We start from the raw sequence: 21,586 nt of genomic DNA on the forward strand, positions 1-21,586 counted from the left end.
GTGGTCAGACAGGAAGTGGATATATACAATCACAGCTGTTAGATAAAAAACAATGCTGCTATTGACACTAAATACTTGTAAGGGCATAAATACTATTGAATCACCGAGTTACTGATGATTTATCATATTTTTGAAGAGGGAAGTAAAAACTGGCAGTGAGTCTGCATGAAGGAACTGAAGAAAATGTACAATTCCTTCAAGGGTTTTGGGTTTTAGACAAACTTGAACATGGCAGTATAGGCTCAAGACATTCTGTTAGTCTCCCTCAGTCAGTTTAGCCATCTCAGCCTCTCTTCCTCCCCCTCACACTCCAGGGCACTCCAGATAAGAGCACTCTGTGGATCCCTCTACCTTCGGATTTGTGTGTGTGTGTGTGTGTGTGTCTGTGTCTGTGTCTGTGTCTGTGTCTGTGTCTGTGTCTGTGTCTGTGTCTGTGTCTGTGTCTGTGTCTGTGTCTGTGTCTGTGTCTGTGTCTGTGTCTGTGTCTGTGTCTGTGTATGTGTATGTGTATGTGTGTGTGTGTGTGTGTTTTTTTTGTGTGTGTGTGTGTGTGTGTGTGTGTGTGTGTTTGTGTGTGTGTGTGTGTGTGTGTGTGTGTGTGTGTGTGTGTTTTTTGTGTCTGTGTGTTTGTGTGTGTGTGTGTGTGTGTGTGTGTGTGTGTGTGTGTGTGTGTGTGTGTGTGTGTGTGTGTGTGTGTGTGTCTTTATGAGGGAGTATGTGTGGGAGGACTGCTAGAAGGTAAGAACGAGATAGAGAGGAAGAGGAAGCCAGCAGGCAGAGACGAGAGGAGAGGAGAGACAAGAGAATAATGGACACAGCCTCTTATTCCTCTCGGCCATTAGCTGAGTGGCATTAGCCGGATGTGAAGCCCACGCCAACACTCACTACATCCCATAATGCACTGTAATCTCATCTCCCCCCTGTCCTGTAGTGTCATAGATCATGGGACTATAAAGCACAAAGTCATCTCACCTCGTGTGATGTTCAAACAGAATCAGCCAGGATTACATACTGCAGTCAGGGGGGGCCTAATATAGACCAGAAGCGTAATGAATAAATACAACGGAAAATACAGTGTGGAAATCAAGCATCGATCTGAAGGAAATCCACTTGGTGTATGCCGTGCTCTACTAAATCTGTTCATATCTATTACTTTTAACTGATGATATGTTGTACTCAAAAATGTACAAAAGCATTATGGATGTTTTTCCATGGTTTGTGGGTGAAAGGTAAGTCAGCTATGTTTGTGAGGATGCAGTTTATTAAGCTGAGAGAGCACCCCCAAACACCTGCAAATATGAGCGCTGAAGGTCACCAGCAACAACAGCACGTGACATCACTGTGGGGGGGCTCCTGGAACGGAGCAGCGTGACCTTTGCCCTTTGGCAGCATGCAATAAAAACATGAAAACAGGAATGAGAGGCCATATTAAAAGCAACAGCCCTTGTGTTTGGATCCGGACTGTGCACTTCCTCTGCCCCCACCCCTCAGCCCCCTCCCCAGCCACGGGGGCAAATGCTGTAGGGACGTCCCTGTTTCCTCTGGTTGCCATGACGCCTCTTCCTCCCCTGCGTGGTGGCTCAGACAGCTCACAGTCATGCAGCCTTCTGGGCTTTCTCCTATGTGGGGATTGTCCTACTGGGTCCATATGCACACACACATATGGACAGACACACACACACACATACGTATGGGCAAATGCTCATACCCTCCTCCCCAACACACTCACACTCACACTCACACACACACACACACACACACACACACACACACACACACACACACACACACACACTCAGTTTCTGATTATATATGTGTATACATCCAGGCAGTATCCCACTGGCTCCTGAGTGAGTGTGGTACGTATATCCCGAGATGTGTCATTTCTTTCCTGAACTGTCATCATCTGGCCAGAGGGTTATCTCTCGATGGAGCTGTTCTTTACAGATCGCCCACAAACATGGCTGAAAGACACGCCATGCTACACGTATGCGTGTTCTGAAGCCAAACAGACACAGAGTCACGTTATTCCACTGTATGAATTCCGACTTAAAACAAACACTCAAAGGCGAAGAACCTCAAATGTCAACAGCTAAGCAAAAATGATCTTGGCTCTTTAATCCATATCAGGAAATCTCAACATCAATCTGCAAAAACAGACACTATGAAGACATGGAAATGCTTGTTTAGGTTTTAAAACCACCGGAGCTAAACCGGTCCAGTTTGAGGGTCAGGTTTAAAACACATCGTGGCTCTACCAGATGGCCGAGCTTTATTGTTCCACTGTGCTCCTGCCTATTTTTAAGTGACTGTAAATTGTGGCCTGCGTCAGGAGGGAGCCTACGCAAGAAGGGGGAAAGAAAACAGGGGCAACCGTTTTCCTGAATTCTGTGAAGGGGGACTCCACTGTGAAACAAATAGGAAACCGCATGAAAACACGCCCGCATCCTAACGAAGAGGCCTCGCATGGCTGAGTAAATACAACCATACGCCCTCAGCCTGACCATTAAGCTTACCACAGCAGAGACAAGGGTGCACTGGCACTGACCAGCATTATGAAGCATAAAAATACACATACTCTCTCACATACACAGTGCAAAGGTCAGACCTTTTGTGCAGTGCTGTACATAAAGTAGCTTGTATGCATGTATGTACAGTATGTAATGTATACCAATATATAGATAATACATGTGATTCATGTACTCACATTAAATGTGAGATATGAAGATCATAATTTGGTCACAATTAGACAGACCAAGACACACAAAAAAGACAGACCAAGACATCTCTTATAAAGTCTGGAGAAAGTTTTGGGACACTGGACATTCGAGGGAAGAGCTGCGATGTGGTGTTTTCGCCGCTGAGGACCTTTGTCACAGACAGCCAGTTGAACTGAGCCGAAGAAGGAAGTCATCTGTGAGGTCTGTTTAAGCGTGACGTATGATGGCAGGATTACATCAGGAGCAGGGGAAGGGGGAAGGAAGTCTTATGACCTTCCATTGTTCACCTTTGGTGCTGTTTGCCATGGAAGCCATTTTTTTTTTTTTTTTTAGACTTCCGCATTGTCTTATAGTGTACCAAGGCCTGGGATGGCGGTATCACTGAATGAGGGTGGCACAGTGCCAAGTGTGCTGAGGCCGGTGTTAATTTAAATAAACTGTACCAGCAAACACCCTGCTGATGTCAGTAATACGACACAGAACAAACAATAGACCTGATAGTGAGGCACTGACTAACACTGTATAGTCACTTGGGAAAAAAACATTCATGAAATGTGAAATGGTTAAGTGCATTGTATATGTCACTGAAAATGTTGATATTACTATACTTCATTTATTTATGGTGATTTTTATTTACACATATTTCCATTGCATTATATAGTTCATAATATTGTCCAGAGGAGTCGCAATGTGAGAATGTTTTTTCCCCAAATTAGATCATACATTCACCTCACTGAATTAAAACATTCTAAAAAATATTTGCTCTTCACCACTGAAAGGGTGTTCTCTGCAAAGACATGTGCAGAACGTATGCACTGTAACACCAGTGCCTTTGAAAGCACATACTGTTCTGATTAACTTGACATTAATGTATTTTCCAGTTGCTTTGCCCCATAAAAATCCTGGTCAGCTGTGGGCCTTGTCTGCTGTGGCTGATCCAACTCTCCCGAACAGCTTCATTTCTCTGTTTACCGCAGTGCTAGAACTCATTGAGAGTGGTATGCTCGTGTTAATCCCCTTAGCCTAATTAGAGGAGGATGACCCAATCAATGAATTTCTATTCTATTTTTTTCCCCTGCAAGGCTAGAGGTAGGCTATCTGTGAGCTGAGCACAGAGACACAATGTAATATCTAGTTATATCTATTTTATGGGTATTGTGATTTTTATGAAGGTGTGAAATGGTAAGTACTCCTTCTCTGATGATAAGCACATAGTATGATTAGAGAATTAATTTAACCCTCTACGATGTTCCTACTACAACAGGAAGCAAACATGAAGGTTGCTGGGCATCGTGATATATGTGGGACCCTTCATAACACTGCTCTGTACAGTAAATTACACATAGCTTACGTTCCAGGAAACATGATGTCACCATCTACCAATCAGAATGCACATCCAGCCTGGATTCTGTGATGCGGGGTGAGTCAGTCATGCCTCACAAGGTGGAACTGTAATCACACTGAATCACTGCTGCAATACTGACACCCCCACCTCCTCGCCGGGTGCCATTTCCTCACAAATGCTTTTCTACTTTACCAGTAGCTTAAAAGATCTACAGCATCATCTACACATCACATGATCGAAGCATCATTCATGGTGTGTAACTAGGAAATAAAAAAGATAGGTATCAAAGCCTTACCAAAATTTAAAACAAGGCTTTAAATAATGCCACTTATATTCTCTTCTATTTTGACACCCTGGTGTTATATATCAGTTGTCAAATGCTGATGAGATGTTTTTAGATCTGGGTAAAAATGCAGAGTTATTTAAAATGGTCAGTCTAACCACATGTATTTCTGAATAATCGCTTAATGACCAGAAGAAATAACTCCCATCTATTTTCTAAGGCACTTCAAATGTCTGAGTGCCAAGAAGTGACTCATTGGCTTGACATGGTGGCATTAATTAGGTCTCCTTGGAGAATTGGAGAACAGGAGTTTTGCGAGGCAAGCCCAGACCGGACGGCTTCTACCCCATCAATATGGAGTAATGCACAGGCCGTATGCAGGCACTGCCTATCGTACAGTTTCCATGGCAACTGTCCGTCCATCCCCCCCCCCAAGGGCTGCTGCAGTGCCGGAGCTGCTGATGTACAAGAAACGCGTGAGTTCCAGCGTGGCACAATAACCTACTTCCTCTGCCCTGCCTGAGAAACCCCGGGCAGCCTGAGGAACACAACAGCTCAGCGAGAGATTTACAAGGGAAAAATCTGCTCATGGTTCCTTTTTTTCACCTTCAGTTTTATAAGACTGAAATGTCATTGTTATTAACAACAGAAAAAAGCTTTCCTGTAATTTAGTCTATTTATCTAGTTAACGGACAAAAACAGAATTACTTGCAGCTTAGAGGTTTTTAAGAGACTAATGTTTTATTGTGTAAATTCTTTTTAAATACGGTGAAATGTGTTTCAGGAGCTAAATTTGCCACCAACTAATTAAAATGTGCCCACCCACATTCAGATCATTTTTAAACCCCACTAAAACTCATAATTGGAAGTCGGGTGAGTATCTACTGTATCAGTGCCCCAATTTGACTTGACATTCGAGAACCAACTGACCTGATTCTAAGATACACTAAAACCAGAGACTGTAACGATAAATGTAATTGAGACTGAAACTGTAATTAAACTGTAGCCTGTGGTACTTAATCCACAGCAATGAGGATGACATATGGCAGTCCCTGTGATAAAGATTTTGAGATAATTTATAAATGTTTAAGATTATATTCCGATGTCCACAAAATATAAGTGGAGAAATCTGACTGACAGACCTGCATGTTATCATCACAGACCTTGCTTGCCCGTGGGACACTCACTGACTCTAATTTGAGCATTTTTAACACAACTGGAATAATGAAGGTTTTCAAGTCACACAGACCACAACACTGACAAATAGCTAGCTCAGCAGAGAAATCCATGGGCCCCATTAGCATGCCATCCATAGAGTACCTTCTAGTTGTATCGGGTTCTTCATACAGAATTGACAGCAGTATACGCGACAAACCTCCCCCACATCCTTACTCTTTTCCACAGCATCGCAGCACCCCATCCCACACATCCACCACTGATCCTCCGGACAGGGGCTAACACTCACCCACATGCTGGATGATGCTCGCAACGCGCTGCAGAAACTCCTGTACAGACATCTCGTCCTCCCGCATCCAGCAGAGCATCGCAGGGTGTATGTGCAGGGTGGTGGCGGCGGCAGCAGCAGCAGTAGCATCCACTCGCCGCTCTAACTCCCCTCCCCTCCTCCTCTCCTCCTCCTCCTCCTCCTCCACGCTCCTCTCCTCCACCGAGTCTCTTCCGCACACGCTGGAGGGCTCCCCCATGCGCATGATGCTACAGACCACTCCCTGCTCACCAGCCAGTGGTACCTTCCACAGGATGAGCAGAGGAGAGGGAGACACAACTGAGGACACAGACGGAGAGTACTTTCCTCTTATTGCTTAAAGAGGTGGTGAATTATTGATGTTGCTCACGCATACAAACAAACCCGCTCTCTCCCTCCCTCCCTCTCAGTGGTATTGTGCTCGTGAGGAGCTGGCTGCCAATAACCTGGGATTTGCTGTCACAGAGGCTGATTCAGGCTCCTGGAGACAACAAATCAGAGCGCAGGCACCTGCCTAGAGGGAGTGATTAGGAAAATGGGTGTTTTATTGCAAAACCTGGAGCTAAGGATTCAGTGGACTGGAGCTGTCTCTCTAGCTTTTAAACTAGACTAGACTAGGCCTAGACTACACAAGTTTATTAGGGGAAAAAATCATAATGTCATGTCATAAATTCTGTAGTCTAAATGTGTAACGTGTAATCAGTGATACATTAGGTCTAGAAAGATATAAACATACGCATTTCACCACATAACACATTCAAATTAGAATTAAAAGACATACTAATGGTCTATTTTTGATAAAACACTAATTGATCTCGATAATTGTATTCTTTAAGAAGTCTATGCAAACAATGTAGAACACATGGACACGTACATAGTCTACAGCATGGATTGCTGTGCTGAGATCTATTTCACATTTTGGAGTAAACAATCAGGCAGGCAGCCATTATCATCTTACCCACCCGTCCATTACCCCTTGGGACCGTAACGATTGCCTTGGAAACGGTGATGAAGGAGGAGACAGCAGCTGCGCCCAAGCATCCCAGTGTTGTGGAAAGGGGGGTTGTAGTGTAGACTATTTCATAAGCTGCATTTTATAAAACGATAGGCTATCAGTATTCACTTTCCCCACAATTCATCGAGTAAAACAGCAAACAATCGATATTTTAAAATAATCTACTTGTAGTCCACCTGGAGTAGGACAAAAATGAGCACGATCACTATGCACTATTATCTGCCTGCCATGTAGCTATAGCTTAGGTCTATTTAGTAGGCTGCCTGAATTATTATTTTTTAACTTGCAAATTAAAGTTTGTGTCGATTCTGTTTGACTGTTGTATTTTTCTTTACAGAAAATGCACTCCTCTTGGCATAAGAGCATTTACATCACGGAACGATCAAAGATGTATGCATGTAACTTTGATACATCATCACCCATAACAAACTATCGCATTCAGAACACCGTACCATATGGCCATTTCGAAAACGCGCCATGACGTAAGCGGAAGAAGACGTAACATATGCGACTGGCGGGAATCCTTTGCATTTGCTATATGACATCGTTGCCACCAAATGTGAAGAATTTGATTGTGTTTGGAACTTTTATTGGACGCACTTCATTTGGTAAGGACGTTTGCATTGTTGTACCCATATAACTGCGTCGTTTACGCTGCTATCTGATGTAGCTTACTAAATAAATCACCTGAAACTGTCTTGGATTATCAGTCAAACAGCCATACAACAACATTGCTAAATTGGCTAGCGAGAGAACACGGTAACGTTCACCGGCAGCATGATCACTGAACGATGGCTGTTAGAAGTTTACAACTGGAGAATTTCGAGATACGACGTGAGCTGAGTTTGTCGGTTTTTTGTTTTTAGCTTGCATTGCCAGCTAGCCTCTTTTCAACATCTATAACTGAGGCGTCTATATTATAATTTATTCACATTACTTATTATTAGGTTTGCTAGTTAGTTGAAAAGTTGGCTTCTTAAGCAGTTAACAAGATAAGAAATGACTGAGATACGTCTCCAGCCGTCATCTTTTTTGGGGGCCCATGCACACGTCTTGCTAGTAATCTAGCCAGGTGGTACAGCTAACGTTAATATTTGGTATTCAGAATGCTTAAGTTTCTAGGCGATGTCTATTGCATGCTAAATGCTTCTGCTTGACCTTAAATAGACGCACACAATGCTTCGTTGCTTCATACAAGTGGTCAGTTATGCAGCTGTCGACTGTGCTTTAGTGTAGTTTTAAGATGTTAGACTGTCGGTTTCCTGTCGGTAAACTTTTTTGACAGATAAGTTGGAAGCATTCTGTCCTCCAAAGAGCTCAGTTGTTGAACCATGCATTAACAGACAGACTGTGCATTTGGCCTTTAGGTAATAGAAATGCAGGCGTTTCTGAAAGGAACATCCAGCCAGAGCATCAAGCTTCAGAAGGACAAAGCAGCTGGATCGAGTGGGGAAAAGAAACCCAAGGCTGTACCATGGGTAGAGAAATAGTAAGTCACTTATGAACATTCCAAAAGATTTGCAAACATTTCGATTATACCAAGTCAGTGGCTTGTGGAACACAGAGAGACCTGCTGTGTTCAGGTTATTAATTGGAGAACTGTTCTGCTGTTCCACCTTAGAATGTGTAATAATTAATAATTCTGTGTACATTTTATGCCAGTGTTAAATCTGCAATCTAATATGGTGTATGAGAGAACAGAATTTTTATACAAGATTCAGATATTTCATACTGTATTACCATACAGTACCTTTGGATTTAGCCTACTGTTGACAATCATGAGTTTGATGAAACCTCCTTCAAGTCCTTGAGGCCTAAACTGCTCTGAGTTTTCATATTGAAGAGAGAGAGAGCACCTCTTTTCTTCTGGTATCTGCATAAATGTGTTAATAACCGGTTGCATAGTAGTGCAAATAAAGAATATCTTCATTTTACAGTAGACCAAAGTGTGTGGATGATGTGGCCTATCAAGAGGAGGTGGTTGCTGTTTTGAAGAAATCATTGGAGGGCGCCGATGTAAGTCTTTTGGCATCATACCGACAGCCCAGCAGTGAGAAACTAACTTTGTGTGCCTCTCCTTTGTACCTTTGGACATTGCTTTGCCTTGCCATGTAACATGCTGAAAATATTGTCCCTCAGTCAAATTATATATTCTCAAATCACAGTGTAATTATTTATGAGTGACATAATGCCCGTTTTGTCACGCAGTAAGCAAAAAGCCCTCTGACTGGGTGTGTGACCAATCACCCAGCTGTCTCACTCTCTAAAGTGTGTCTCTGCTACACTATTAGTAGTGAGGTGCTGTGTGCTGCTCCTGAACCTGAGATGGTCTTCCTGGGGCAAGGGTGTAATTGAACCCCCTGTCACAGGGAGGTGGAGGGCGCTAGTGCTGCGTTGCTGGTCAGCACTGAAGCTACCTCCTATGTTAATGAGCCTCTCCGCTCAACACAGTGACGTTTCCTCACCTCTCCTTTCTGACATGTTTGCCTCTTTATTAGCCTGTTGTAATTTGGGTTTATATAGGGTCTGCTTTTCTTAAAGGGGCTGTATGTAAACCTGACTAGCTGTTGGCTAGCGAGCTAAATACTCCATACTCCCTACCCCAAGCAGATTTGGGGGCAGTGTATTACTTTGTTTGTACACCGCTACCTCCTCTCCCTTCGCAGAGGTAAACAAAACGTTTGGCCAAGGTGGGGGAGGCTGAAGGCTATGTGTAGTATGAAAACAAATATGATTGAAAGATATTTAAATTACAATTAGTGTCTCCATCAACATAGATTGATATTTATATGTTACATTAACTTAGTCGAATGCGAACAGACCATGTAGGTCTTCGGTTAAGCGCTCAAGCTTTAAACCTAGCTGATAGTCTAACCTTTAATGTTAACTGATGGTCTTGCTACTGAGCTACATGAATGCTACTGACTACAGAATATGCATGCTAACTAGGGTCCATTAGTAAATTCAATCCAGCGCTCGGAAAAGTTGAGAATTTAATTTCTCCAGAAATGAACAATCAACTGTCATTATTTTAGCCTCTGAAATGGTATTTTAGTGATTTAAAATCACCATTCCTGACAATATGAGCTTATGCCCATGACCACAGTCTTGCTTTGCCTTACTTTTTTGGCTACAGTGACTCACTAGCACCCCCTGAGGTACAAAGTGGTATTATGAAAGAGGCTGTACAGTAGTGGCTCTAGCTGGTTAGCATGCTAACTTTAGTAGAAATCTGGACAACACAGTGCATCGGTCTTGCATATAGCCCCTATAAATACACATAGGAAAGAGGAAGACCATTTCATTCTAGGTGTTTGTACTGAAAAAGCCATGTTTGTATACTGGCGCGTCTAAGCAGTGTGATTTAAAAGGAGGATTTAATTAAATAAGTTAATAATTTAAGTTAAAATCAGACCTAAAAGAATATGTCAGCAGTGGTTTTTCGATCACATTTGTTGGGATGAAGTTACTTTAGCTTTTGTTCAATGCTTTTTCCACCTGCATCATTGTTAACAAACGTTACTCTCCACTTTCATTCCTTACTGCAGTTGCCCAATTTACTGTTCTATGGGCCTCCCGGTACAGGAAAGACCTCCACCATCCTGGCAGCAGCTAGAGAGCTCTATGGGTGAGATACTCGACCTCGACACACACACTCACACTAACTCTCTCTCTCTCTCTCTCCTCTCTCACACACTGTGCTTCAGTTCTCCAATATGCTTTACTCCTGGGATATCTACCATACTGTAATGTGTTTGACAGCTGCATATTGTTTCTGTCTTCTACAGCATGTGTTCTTTATCTACGCCTGGTGCATTTTAATCTTTTGTTGTGCTAACGGTGCTGTAGTCTAGTCTTGGTCGGTACATTAGCTCCAGTCTGTCTCTGTTTTGCCCCATGTGTTTCTCGTGGTTCATATCTGCATTTTCTCACTGACCATCAGCACCTCCCAGCATTCTTTTCAATGCCGTGTTAAAGATGGCATCAGCCCACTCCAAGCTACAGGAAGCTTCACTCTGTACCCCCCCTCTCTCCCCCCTCGCACCCGATTAGAATGCCTCTCAGCCCGGTGCTGCATTCCAGGGAACAGGGCATAGCTGGAGCCGCTGCTTCGGGTGCAGCTGGGGACAGTCACACAAAAAACAGCTGAGTGCTCTGGTTTCATTTGGCTGCGGAGCCATGTCCACTCGAGCCAGAGAAGAGATTCCTGAGGTTTTTTTTTTTTCTTTTTTGTTCCGAGAGGCTTTCACCGGGCTCTCCTGTGTCACTAGAGGGCAGTTATGACCTCATGTAATAATATTAGAGATGTTATGGCCTTTCCAGAGCAAAGCTGTCTAGAGGTTTTGTTAAATTGTGGATCTGAAGAAGTGAGCTTTTTTTTTTAACACTCCTGTTTGTATATCAGAAATGATTTGCAGGGATTTTTTTTTACAGAGGCTTATCTCCATTGAGAGACTGATGTTTTATAATCAGTCATCTGTCTTCACCTGTTTAAAAATTGGATTTTTGCTCTGATCTGAGCTCTGCAGTAAACTATGAGATTCAGTCTAAGTCCTCTATGCTTGTTATTTCCCAGGCGATAAGGGAGATGCTCTTAAAAACTCAAACACACACACAGTTTGTTCCCACTCATAGTGAAAAACATTTATTGAGTGTTCCGGTGTTGTGTGGGATTGGACACTAAACGTTTAAGTCTAATCATCAATCAAGCTCCTTGGGTTGGGTCTGGGCGTCATGGCCGCATTACCACCTCCAATGGGATTCATCTTCTGCTGCCTGAACGCTGTGTTGTCCATTATTCCTTACATGTGGATGTTCTCTATGTTGTCATCCATCACAGACCTGAGCTGTACCGACAGCGGGTGTTGGAGCTCAACGCCTCTGATGAACGAGGGATCCAGGTGGTCCGAAAGAAAGTGAAGACCTTTGCCCAGCTAACTGCAGCAGGATCTCGTCCTGAGTGAGTGCATCAACCTGTCTCCACAGAATTCCCCCTCTGTTCACTCCTGAATTACCCAAACCCAAATATAGTTCTAGTTACCTTTGAGACCTACATAGGGTCCATACTCCTATTCAACCATATGATATAGGGATGAAGATCCCGCTTTCAGAAATTGCGTAAGCTAAATGACTTGTTGATGTCTGTAATCACGTTTTATACTCAATGTTGTCTGACCGTCTCTCCATCAGCGGGAAGCCTTGTCCTCCGTTTAAGATCATCATTCTTGACGAGGCGGACTCCATGACCAACGCAGCCCAGGCCTGCCTCAGACGCACCATGGAGAAGGAGGCGCGCACCACACGCTTCTGCCTCATCTGCAACTACGTCAGCAGGTCTCGTCAGGCCCACTCTGTACTCAAGCTCTTTCTAATAATAGTAGGACAGGTGGAAGTCTGGAACAGAATGGACTCCCATTTTCTTAAAACCCTCATAGCCAGAAAAGTTTGGGCAGATAGAATATATCATTTCCCACCTGTTTCTTTCACAACAGTATTTGAAAGACTTATAACCTTTGTGTTTATGTGCATTGACTCCTCAGGATCATTGAACCGCTGACATCCAGATGCTCCAAGTTCCGTTTCAAGCCTCTTGCCAATGGCATCCAGGAGGAGAGAATCTTAGAAATCTGCAAGAAGGAGAACCTGAAGTACACCCAACAGGTAAATGACCAACAGCTGCTAAACAGAGCGTCCAAAGCTGTAACCAGGTACAATCCACTCCTTCACCATGACTCACTGTTTACATGTGACGATGTACTGCTGTTAACATCACAATGGCACTTCATGAAAATGTGAATTTCTCTTCCTCCTTCTCCACCAGGGAATTGATGAGCTGGTGAGGGTGTCGGAGGGAGATCTGAGGAAAGCCATCACATATTTACAGAGTGCAGCCAGGCTCAATGCAGATGCAGAGATCACAGAGAGTATCATATTAGAGATCGCTGGGGTGAGTGCAGCCAATGACTAAAAGGGCATATCAATTTGACTTCATACTTTCAAGGCCATTAGCGACCTTTATTTCTGCTACTGGGAAGGTTTTACTATAAAGAGTGTGATATGATGTGATTTTTTTTATCTGTTTGTGTAGGTGGTACCCCCTAATGTCATAGACAATCTGCTTCAGATATGTCACAAAGGAACTTTTGATAAAATGCAGATAGAAGTCAAGGTAAGTCGTAATCACCTTTAGCAAACCCCAGACCACACTTGTGCATCCATGTGCATCTCACTGGTTTTCTGATTGCATGCCTGGTCTTGTTTCAGTGCGTGTCGGTTAAGACAGCAGAACAAGTTTGCAAACATGTTTGACAACCATTTCTTACATCACAATTATAAAGAATGCTTAAGATACAGTATGATTCCTCAAGATCCCTCCACTGAAATACATCAGTTTAAGGAACCAGTGCAATCCACTGACATTATATTCCAATGAATTTAATAAGTAATAACACATGTGTAATGTATCTCCTGAAATCCAGCTTTGTATTGAGATGTTGTTATATTTCATTTTGAGTGGTCTTACCTGGCCACATCTGCATGTAGTGAGCAATGGCAACAGTTGTGCAACGTGCCTCGAAAGACACACCCACATTAATCTTAAAATGGAAGACTTAACGGCTCTCTGGCTATAATTACTTAATTTTATTAAAAATTGTCACATATATATATATATATGGAGCCCTACAGAGGTTCCTAGGTCATAGTCAGCAATCTGGTGTTTCAGGTCTCTTGTACTTTGGGGCCAGTTCTTTCAGTAGACACAGGACAGGCCCCGCTTCATACTCACTGGTTTCTTCTGTCATTTCCAAACAGAATATGATTGATGATGGCTATGCTGCTACACAGATTCTTAATCAGCTACATGACTGCATCATCGAGGGCCACCTCAATGACAAGCAGAAATCAGTCGTTGCTGAAAAAATGGCGGTGAGTTTTTGTTTTGAGAAATGAAATGGGGCTTGTTATTTTGAGTTTCTCTGAAGCTTAAAGGGTGTTTCAGGAACTTTATTGACCATAATTGTTTCCTAGCCATTAATATTATAGTTTCTGATGCATTCTACACAGAAATAAAATGATTACTAGTGTAACTGTTTGACAGGAACTTGGCGGTATAATGGTTAACTTCCATTCAACATACTGCAACAGTGTTTTGTCTCCTGATAACATTAGGTCATGTCGCCTTTGTTTAACAGGTGGTTGATAAGAATTTAGCTGATGGAGCTGATGAATATCTGCAGTTGATGAGTCTGACCTCAGTGATAATGCAGCAAGCAACTCAGAGCTCCTGAGCTGGCCAGATTCGCATCACTACCCCGTTAGTGGATACCTGTCAACATCTCCCATTTCCTCTCTGTACATTTTGTGATAAACCTTTGTATTTTTGAAGCAAAGTGTTTTGATTTTTTTTTTTTTTTCCTTTGGTGTGAGGGGTTTGTTTGCAGGGAGTTGGCAAGATGGCAGGTCCACTAGTATATTCACATGTATGTCCGAAAGTGCCCAGGTCGTGTTTGGTCCCACGAGATTAGTAAGGTTGTGTGGGATAATGGTCAGCCACTCCGACAACTTTTAAGGTATTACACACACACACACACGCTGAGGGCCAGTGAGGTCAACGTTAGGGTTTGTGCATCTTCAAGCAGAGTTGCCTTATAATGTTAGTGGAAAGCATCGTGCACTTGCCATGTGTGTTTAGCTTTTTAATGGAGGCTGAGAACTGACTTAAAGATACAAGTACTGTGACTTAGATTGGGTCACCATCAACCACTTGGCCTCCAAGTCAGGAAACACACACAAGGAACCATATTCCACTTTATTTCAAAATTGGTCATGTACAAGCCAAGATCAGGTAGGTGCTACTATGTTATGGCCCATAGGTAAGAGGTTTAGGGTCACTTGTTTAAAACAATTGTGCAATGTATTTAACAAACTTATCTGAAAAGTTCTGAAAGAAATTCTGAACCAAGCACTAGAATAACTGCAGGTTTGTTAGTTGAAGAAAATTGGCAGACTTAATACAGCACTTATACCTTTTAGTCCACAAGTAAATTATCAAACGATAAAGAACATCTATTACACACACTTGTATTGGTCTAGGAAATATATACCTACGAAAGAAGATTCTGTAAGAGCCCATTTCTACTGGCACCCCACCCTAGTCTAACTGTTAAGAGCACCGTGCCTCCTGAGGTCCCTAAAGAGAACTCACCACCGTGGCTGCGTCACTGCAAAATATCAGTTTTCTTATCCAGGTTCAGCATTGAGACAAGAGTAACCACTTTCCAATAAAATAAGCACAATGCACCTGTTCATTTGAGCCACAGAGAGCACCTCACAAGACACCAGCCCAGAGTTTAAATCAGATCAGCCACATTCAAAGGCATCTCCTCAACAGTAGTATTGTAGAAGGACTCGATGTCCCGAAGAATCCTCTTGTCCTCCTCGGTTACAAAGTTAATTGCAACTCCTTTTCTGCCGAAACGGCCACCACGTCCAATTCTGTGCAACGAGAAGATAACAGAGCACTGCAATGAAATGTATTCCTTTTAAAGACCACAGGGCAGTGCAAATATAGGGGCCAAAAAAAGCACAAACCTATGGATGTAGTTCTCTCGGTTTGTGGGAAGGTCATAATTGATGACTAGAGAGACTTGCTGCACGTCAATTCCACGAGCCTGCAATGAAAGTGTACACGTAACCGCGTGATCACTACGGTTATTCATCCAAATCATGAATGGGTAAAGATTCCACTCCAACAAATGGAACTGGATTTAGTGTCGTCATTCCATTTAGGCCACTTATATACTTACATTCAAATAAAAACATGACTTTATGCAACTCTAAACAGCCAATGCACAATATTAAAAATAATGAAATTACCAGCAAATCAGTTGTGATCAGGACCCTGCTGGATCCGGAGCGGAACTCCCGCATGACCACATCGCGCTCTTTCTGGTCCATGTCTCCGTGCTGCAACAACGAGGACGAGAGATCAAAAATCAACATGTCTCTGGACAAGTGGGGTCCGTTCCCCCCACAATGATCTCACCAAGGCAGAGACGGTGAAGTCCCTGGCGTGCATCTTCTCTGTCAGCCAGTCCACCTTCCTCCTCGTGTTCAAGAAGATCACGGCTTGGGTGATTGTCAGAGTCTCATACAGATCACAGAGGGTGTCCAGCTTCCACTCCTGCAGGTAAGAGAAGAGAGAAACGGGTCATCACCTTTGAAATGACAACACAGGCCTCCATCACATGTAGTGGGGTTTGGTCACCTCTCCAACACCATTACTATGTCCTTGAATAGGGACACTACACTGGTCAAAGGGAAATTCACATCTTTTCGGTTTCTGGTATTTCTATTTCATTCTGCTATAGGGGGCTCAGAAGTTTATAAAGCATTAGTCTTTAACATTTACATTTTTACCTTTAGTCATTTAGCACAGGGGTTTTCAACCGGGGGTCCGCGGCGGTATTGCATGGCAAGTGATGTACCCTGATAATTTCACATATTTAAGTGTTATAGGCTGAATATGTGTGCAGGGGGAGGGGGCGTGGTGGCGGCGGTTACAAACACGCACGCGCGTGCAGGCACATCAGTGGGCCGCAAATTACTTTCTAGTCAGAATGGTGGTCCCTGGGACAAGACCAGTTGAAAACCCCTGATTTAGCAGATGCTTTTGTCCAAAGCGACATACAAGGGAGAGAACAGTCAAGCTAGGAGCAATAAAAACCTGGTGGAACAATAAATACTACTTTACTTTACATAAGAAAATAGAAAAACGACATAGAAAGAAAAATAAGTGCAGGAATGTAACTGCTGAAGTGCAAGTTAAGCACTAGTCAAGGTGCCAGTTTAGGAAGGGAGGTGCTCTCTGAAGAGTTGGGTCTTCAAAAGCTTCTTGAAGGTAGAGAGGGACGCCCCTGCTCTGGTAGTACTAGACAGTTCGTTCCACCAACGAGGAACTACAAATGAGAATAGTCTGGATTGCCGTGCTTGCACAGACGGCAGTGCCAAACGACGCTCACTAGACGAGTGCAGTGTCCTGGGTGTAACATTTGCCCTTACAAGAGCATTTAGGTAGGTGGGAGCAGAACCAGCAAGCACTCTGTAGGCAAGCATAAGTGACTTGAACTCAATGCGAGCAGCTACCGGCAGCCAGTGGAGCTCAATGAGTAGCGAGGTGACGTGTGCCCTCTTCGGTTGGTTTTAAGTTAATCGTCTTCATACAAGTCCATGGGAATGCCACATTGAGCATCTTTACCTCCCAGTAGGAGTTCTGAGATTCAGCAACAGCAGTTCCTCCATAGTCTCAGTTGATGTGTGTCTCGGCCATGTTAACTATGGTCTGGCTTCTACAAGAGTACTTGGAACACTGGACGGACAGGATTTTCATTTCATAATTAAACGATAAGTAGTTGATATCTTCTAGCTCCTCGGAAATTGTTCTCTGCTAAGTTCTTTATCTTGAAAGGCATAATGTCACAGCTGGCTGTCATAAGTTCAGTACACTGATCCTGTTGATTTTTGTTGCTATGCCAGTGCGGATTTAAGCCAAGGAGGCACACTCACCTCTCTCTCCACATTGATGTAGAACTGCTTAATACCCTCAAGGGTAAGTTCCTCCTTCTTCACCAGGATGCGGATTGGATCCCGCATGAACTTCTTGGTCACCTCCAGCACGTCAGATGGCATGGTGGCCGAGAGAAGCACAACCTGTCCACACACAGAGCCCATTCATTCATTCTACACACAGTTCAGTTTGGTCTAATACGGTGTAGCTGGCTACATGGCGAGAACACTATGCAAAGTTCTTGCATCTCTTGGAACGGTTTAAATTGGGAAAAACATTTTTTTAAATCATAGCAACTCACTTGGATGTTGGTGCTCAACTTTTGAAAGATTTCGTATATCTGATCCTTGAATCCTCGACTCAACATTTCATCAGCTTCATCCAAAACGAACATCTTGATCCACTTAGGAGCTGTAGCAAGAAAGAAACACACTGTTGCCATAAACAACGCTTTGAAAACATCCAAAACTCATCAGGTTATGGTGTAGCAATCAGTAACAAGTCAAAGTTTCTCCATTATGAAGTCAGTCCCGAAAGATGGTAGAGCATCATTTTACTACTCAAATAACATGAATCTTCCAGGCCAATTGCCAAAGATCACTTACAAAGGTATCCGCGGTTCACCATGTCGAAGACACGGCCGGGGGTCCCTACCACTATGTGATAAGCCTCCGCCTCGAGTTTCTGCATCTCATTGCGTACATTTGTACCACCAATGCAGGCATGACAGGTGGCCCCCATGTAGTCACCCAGAGCCAAAATGACTTTCTGGATCTAAACACACACAAAAGTAGAAATGTTGATGCTGTATCAAATTTACATTAATCCATATTGGGTTTTCAACAACCAATGACAGAAGGAGGACACATTCAAAGTCTCTACCATGTTTAACAACAGAATCAAATCAATTGTAAATGGGAATCAATAGAGTTTAGGCCACCAATACATAAGCACTGCTATTTTGCTCATTTTAATACTGACATTTTTCAAAATCCCCAAAGAAGTAGTAGTAATAATAGTCAAAAACGAAATAAATCAATACCATATGGCTAAAATTAATGCATTTTGTTATTTATGCCCATTTTAAATATTAACGACACAAAAGAGGTTGATCCTTGAAATGCGATATTACCCAACAAAATATCCCAATACTGAATTCAATCAATCTCCCCATCCCTGAGCCCACATGTCACTTGCCAAGTTATGAACTGATGCAAACCTAAGTACCCTTAAGAGCATCTTCCACACTACCTTCATGCTGAGGCTAACACCTCAGGAGCAGCATACCTGCTGGGCCAGCTCCCTGGTTGGAGCCAGTACCAGAGCTTGAGTCTCTTTCTGCTCAATCGCCAGCTGCTGCAGGATGGAAATGGCAAAAGTGGCTGTCTTTCCTGTGCCTGACTGGGCCTGAGCAATAACATCAAAACCTTTAAAATTAAAGCACAAACACAAGAGGAGACACTCTCAGCTTGTGACTTCACATTAGAGACAATCTCAACTTGCTGGTTCATTCCAGACTTGGAATGTGCCCATAAATATACTAATGAGGAGTTTTTAACCCCCATAGCAGTTACTGCATTATGGAAAGTAATTCCTATAATTCCTATTATACTGGGAAGACGATCATCGGTATTGTAATTTTTTTAAGGTACCCTTGATGCATGGAATGATTGCCCGCTGCTGAATCGCAGATGGCCTCTCAAAACCATAGGCATAGATTCCCCTCAGGAGGGTTTCTTTCAGATTCATGTCATCAAAGTTGTCTGTGATCTCATTCCAGTTGCTCTAAAAATGCACAACAAGAAAAAACACTTTTTTTTTTTTTAAAGTTTCAAAACCAGATAATGCTCATCATATTACCAGGAAACATTAGCTACTTGTAGTTTGATTCTGAGAGTGTTAAAAAGCCAACATGGGTTGGTAATGCTGTTTGGGATATTTTATTTATGTATTCAAACAAGCATCAATTTACCATTCTACAAAATATGTAAATTAAAGCTCGCAACACCAGTTTGAGGGAAGGCTCACATGTAAAGCAGGTTATAAACTGAAGCAATGAAACGGTCACTAATCCACAACTTACCTCGATGACACCATCAGGCTCCATTCCATCTGGGCCTCCATGGTCTCTATCTCTGGAGCTTTAAAAGCAATCGATAACAAAATAAAGATAATGTGTTTTTCCAACACTGACACCTGAAGTAAATATTAACCACGTGATGCTTTAAGCCATAAAGCGTGAGAACACTTTCAGGAGGTTTCCAAAATCTTCGATAATTTGGCACTATCCAGCAGACAACTCAAAACACCACCAATTTCAACTAAATGTACGAATCAGAAAAGCTGACAGTTCACCATGTCTAACTCAAATTATCGTCGGAACATCTTGGCACATTATTCTGTGGAGCCTGGCGGAAAACAGCTGACCTAGCATTGAATCACGTTACTTTGACAATTGACAGCAGTTCTGACCTCTTCTCTTCAAAAGCGCTTTCGTTAGTTTGAATGTGTGCCAAGTGCAAACATGTAAGTCTTTAAGTTAAAACATGGCCAAGTAATTATAGTAGACTTTCAAGATCACAGTAGATCATACCGCGCTAACGTGAACACACCCACCTCCCCAGGCTAACAGAGAGTTGACTAGCGATAACGTTTATTATATGTTCAGAGAACGGTAGGTATGGAACTACTTCGCTTCTGTTGTTTGATGCAGCTGTTGACAAGACACGTTGAATAAGATTAGGGAAAATACGCTTCGCTCAACCTTTATTCTTCAAATTGTGCAAGTTAACATCAGAGTGGGGTTCGAGCATTGGCATGCTGACAAATTTGAGTAGTAGCCTATCGGTTAGATTATCATAGCACATCAAGCTTGCAAACTACTGATAACGTTGTTGTTTCTATTAAGAAGTGATGGTGACCATAGGTGTATATATGTCTATGATGGTGATTACCTAGCTGACCAATCGACCAACATTAGTTTGAACATCGTTATGTAAAAAATGTGACGTTAAATTCAAATGGGTAGATAACGTCACAAAGCTAGTACACTAACCAGTGTTAAGGTTACTGGCCAATTTTAACTGGCTATCATCCATCAACCAGCTATACTAGCACTTCATACCCAATTATATGCGTTGTCTAGGCTTGCCTTACTAGCATGGTAGTTTATCTTGTGATGAATAGCTCGTTTACAGTTCTTCAATGCAAGCTATACTTGCCAAACTGCTCATTTACATACACCATGAAAGAGCCCACCAGGGCCCTCCTCACTGCCATTGCGTAGTTTGCAGGCTGGGTCGCTTGCTGTCAAACCGACACCACCAGCAAGCTAGCAACCCCAGCTGGGTAATCGTTCAGGCATAATTAATGTTGTGCATGACACACCAAAATACACATTCAAAGAAAAATGCATGCATATCGAGATTTCTTGAATTAGAACGTAATGACACAGATATTTATTTCGCTGATACCTGTTATAATCAGCAGAATCGCCTGACATGATCTGGCCGCGTCTTCGGGGCTCGACTGAAGAGGAAGTACGTAAATAGGGCAGAACATTTAAATCAACCAGCAAAACTTCCGGTGAAGAACCTATTTAACTATTCCACTTAATTTTCTCCACTAAATGATATACCGGTACCCACACCCATGTTCAAAAACAGTATATTAAACCGATAGAAAAACACCACATGAGATGCTGGTATACTTCACCGGATGCCGCATCTAACACCGATCTACATATTCCAGCGGAGGGATAACGCAATAATGTTAAATTAAATGATTTGTGGTTGCTACGCGGTGTCCATGAAGGTAGTTTGGAAAGGACTTAACTGAACAGTGGGAAACACAGTCAGACTTGTCTATATATGCCTTTTGGTGAATCAGGACATTTTGTAAAAATTAGTTGAGTAGTATCAGAAACATACTTAGTGTTGGTAACTAATGTCGTGGTAGTCTGGACTCAAGTTCGAGTTGATGTCTGAGCCAATGTGTTATGAGAGAATGAGATGCCTAGGAAAGGTTCTTCCCGTTTGGACAATTAAAATAACTTTATTTACAAAGGAACAGCCTATCTGGTTATTTTCAAACGACCAACGCCAGTTTAAATGCAACTCACTAGTTAGCAAGTGTTGGGTAGTGAGTCAACCATCTAACCTCCCCCGTCCCCTT

General features: G+C 42.7%; 3 protein-coding genes and 1 non-coding gene across 10 annotated transcripts in view; 1 reads left to right on the forward strand and 3 right to left on the reverse strand.

Annotated features, from left to right (window-relative positions):
- Window positions 1–6,157, reverse strand: part of mcf2l2 (MCF.2 cell line derived transforming sequence-like 2) — a 67,417-nt gene extending 61,260 nt beyond the window's left edge. For 3 of the 6 annotated variants that reach the window (XM_031575048.2, XM_031575052.2, XM_031575046.2), the window contains exon 1: window positions 5,814–6,156. In XM_031575048.2, the coding sequence (XP_031430908.1) occupies window positions 5,814–6,057 (244 nt within the window). In that variant the 5' untranslated portion in view covers window positions 6,058–6,156. Of the gene's footprint in view, window positions 1–5,813 lie in introns of all 6 variants that reach the window. The other 3 variants (XM_031575047.2, XM_031575054.1, XM_031575051.2) reach the window with 3 other exon arrangements.
- Window positions 6,158–7,307: 1,150 nt separating this feature from the next.
- On the forward strand, window positions 7,308–14,232 carry rfc4 (replication factor C (activator 1) 4). Its single transcript, XM_012842239.3, has 11 exons — window positions 7,308–7,454; window positions 8,214–8,335; window positions 8,784–8,862; window positions 10,395–10,474; window positions 11,687–11,806; window positions 12,037–12,180; window positions 12,387–12,507; window positions 12,668–12,793; window positions 12,935–13,015; window positions 13,660–13,773; window positions 14,040–14,232. Exons 2-11 carry the CDS (start codon window positions 8,223–8,225, stop codon window positions 14,133–14,135), a joined length of 1,074 nt encoding a protein of 357 aa, XP_012697693.1. The 5' UTR covers window positions 7,308–7,454; window positions 8,214–8,222; the 3' UTR covers window positions 14,136–14,232.
- A 410-nt stretch (window positions 14,233–14,642) lies between these two features.
- LOC105913199 (eukaryotic translation initiation factor 4A) lies at window positions 14,643–21,464 on the reverse strand. 2 transcript variants are annotated; one of them, XM_012842238.3, is made up of 11 exons: window positions 20,887–21,464; window positions 19,497–19,554; window positions 19,066–19,198; window positions 18,701–18,840; window positions 18,019–18,187; window positions 17,715–17,824; window positions 17,413–17,556; window positions 15,893–16,030; window positions 15,724–15,813; window positions 15,439–15,518; window positions 14,643–15,342 (listed from the first exon to the last, which is right to left on the reverse strand). In XM_012842238.3, exons 1-11 carry the CDS (start codon window positions 20,913–20,915, stop codon window positions 15,198–15,200), a joined length of 1,236 nt encoding a protein of 411 aa, XP_012697692.1. In that variant the 5' UTR covers window positions 20,916–21,464; the 3' UTR covers window positions 14,643–15,197. The 2 variants fall into 2 exon arrangements, with proteins under 2 accessions (XP_012697692.1, XP_031430915.1); XM_031575055.2 differs by lacking the exon at window positions 20,887–21,464 and having other exon boundaries at window positions 18,701–18,769.
- On the reverse strand, window positions 17,899–17,972 carry LOC116222193. The gene has a single exon (XR_004164525.1). It is a non-coding gene; the product is annotated as a small nucleolar RNA SNORD2 (small nucleolar RNA).
- Window positions 21,465–21,586: the final 122 nt, after the last annotated feature.

The sequence above is a fragment of the Clupea harengus genome, chromosome 10 (genome assembly GCF_900700415.2).
Source record: "Clupea harengus chromosome 10, Ch_v2.0.2, whole genome shotgun sequence".
Classification (NCBI taxonomy): Eukaryota; Metazoa; Chordata; class Actinopteri; order Clupeiformes; family Clupeidae; genus Clupea; species Clupea harengus.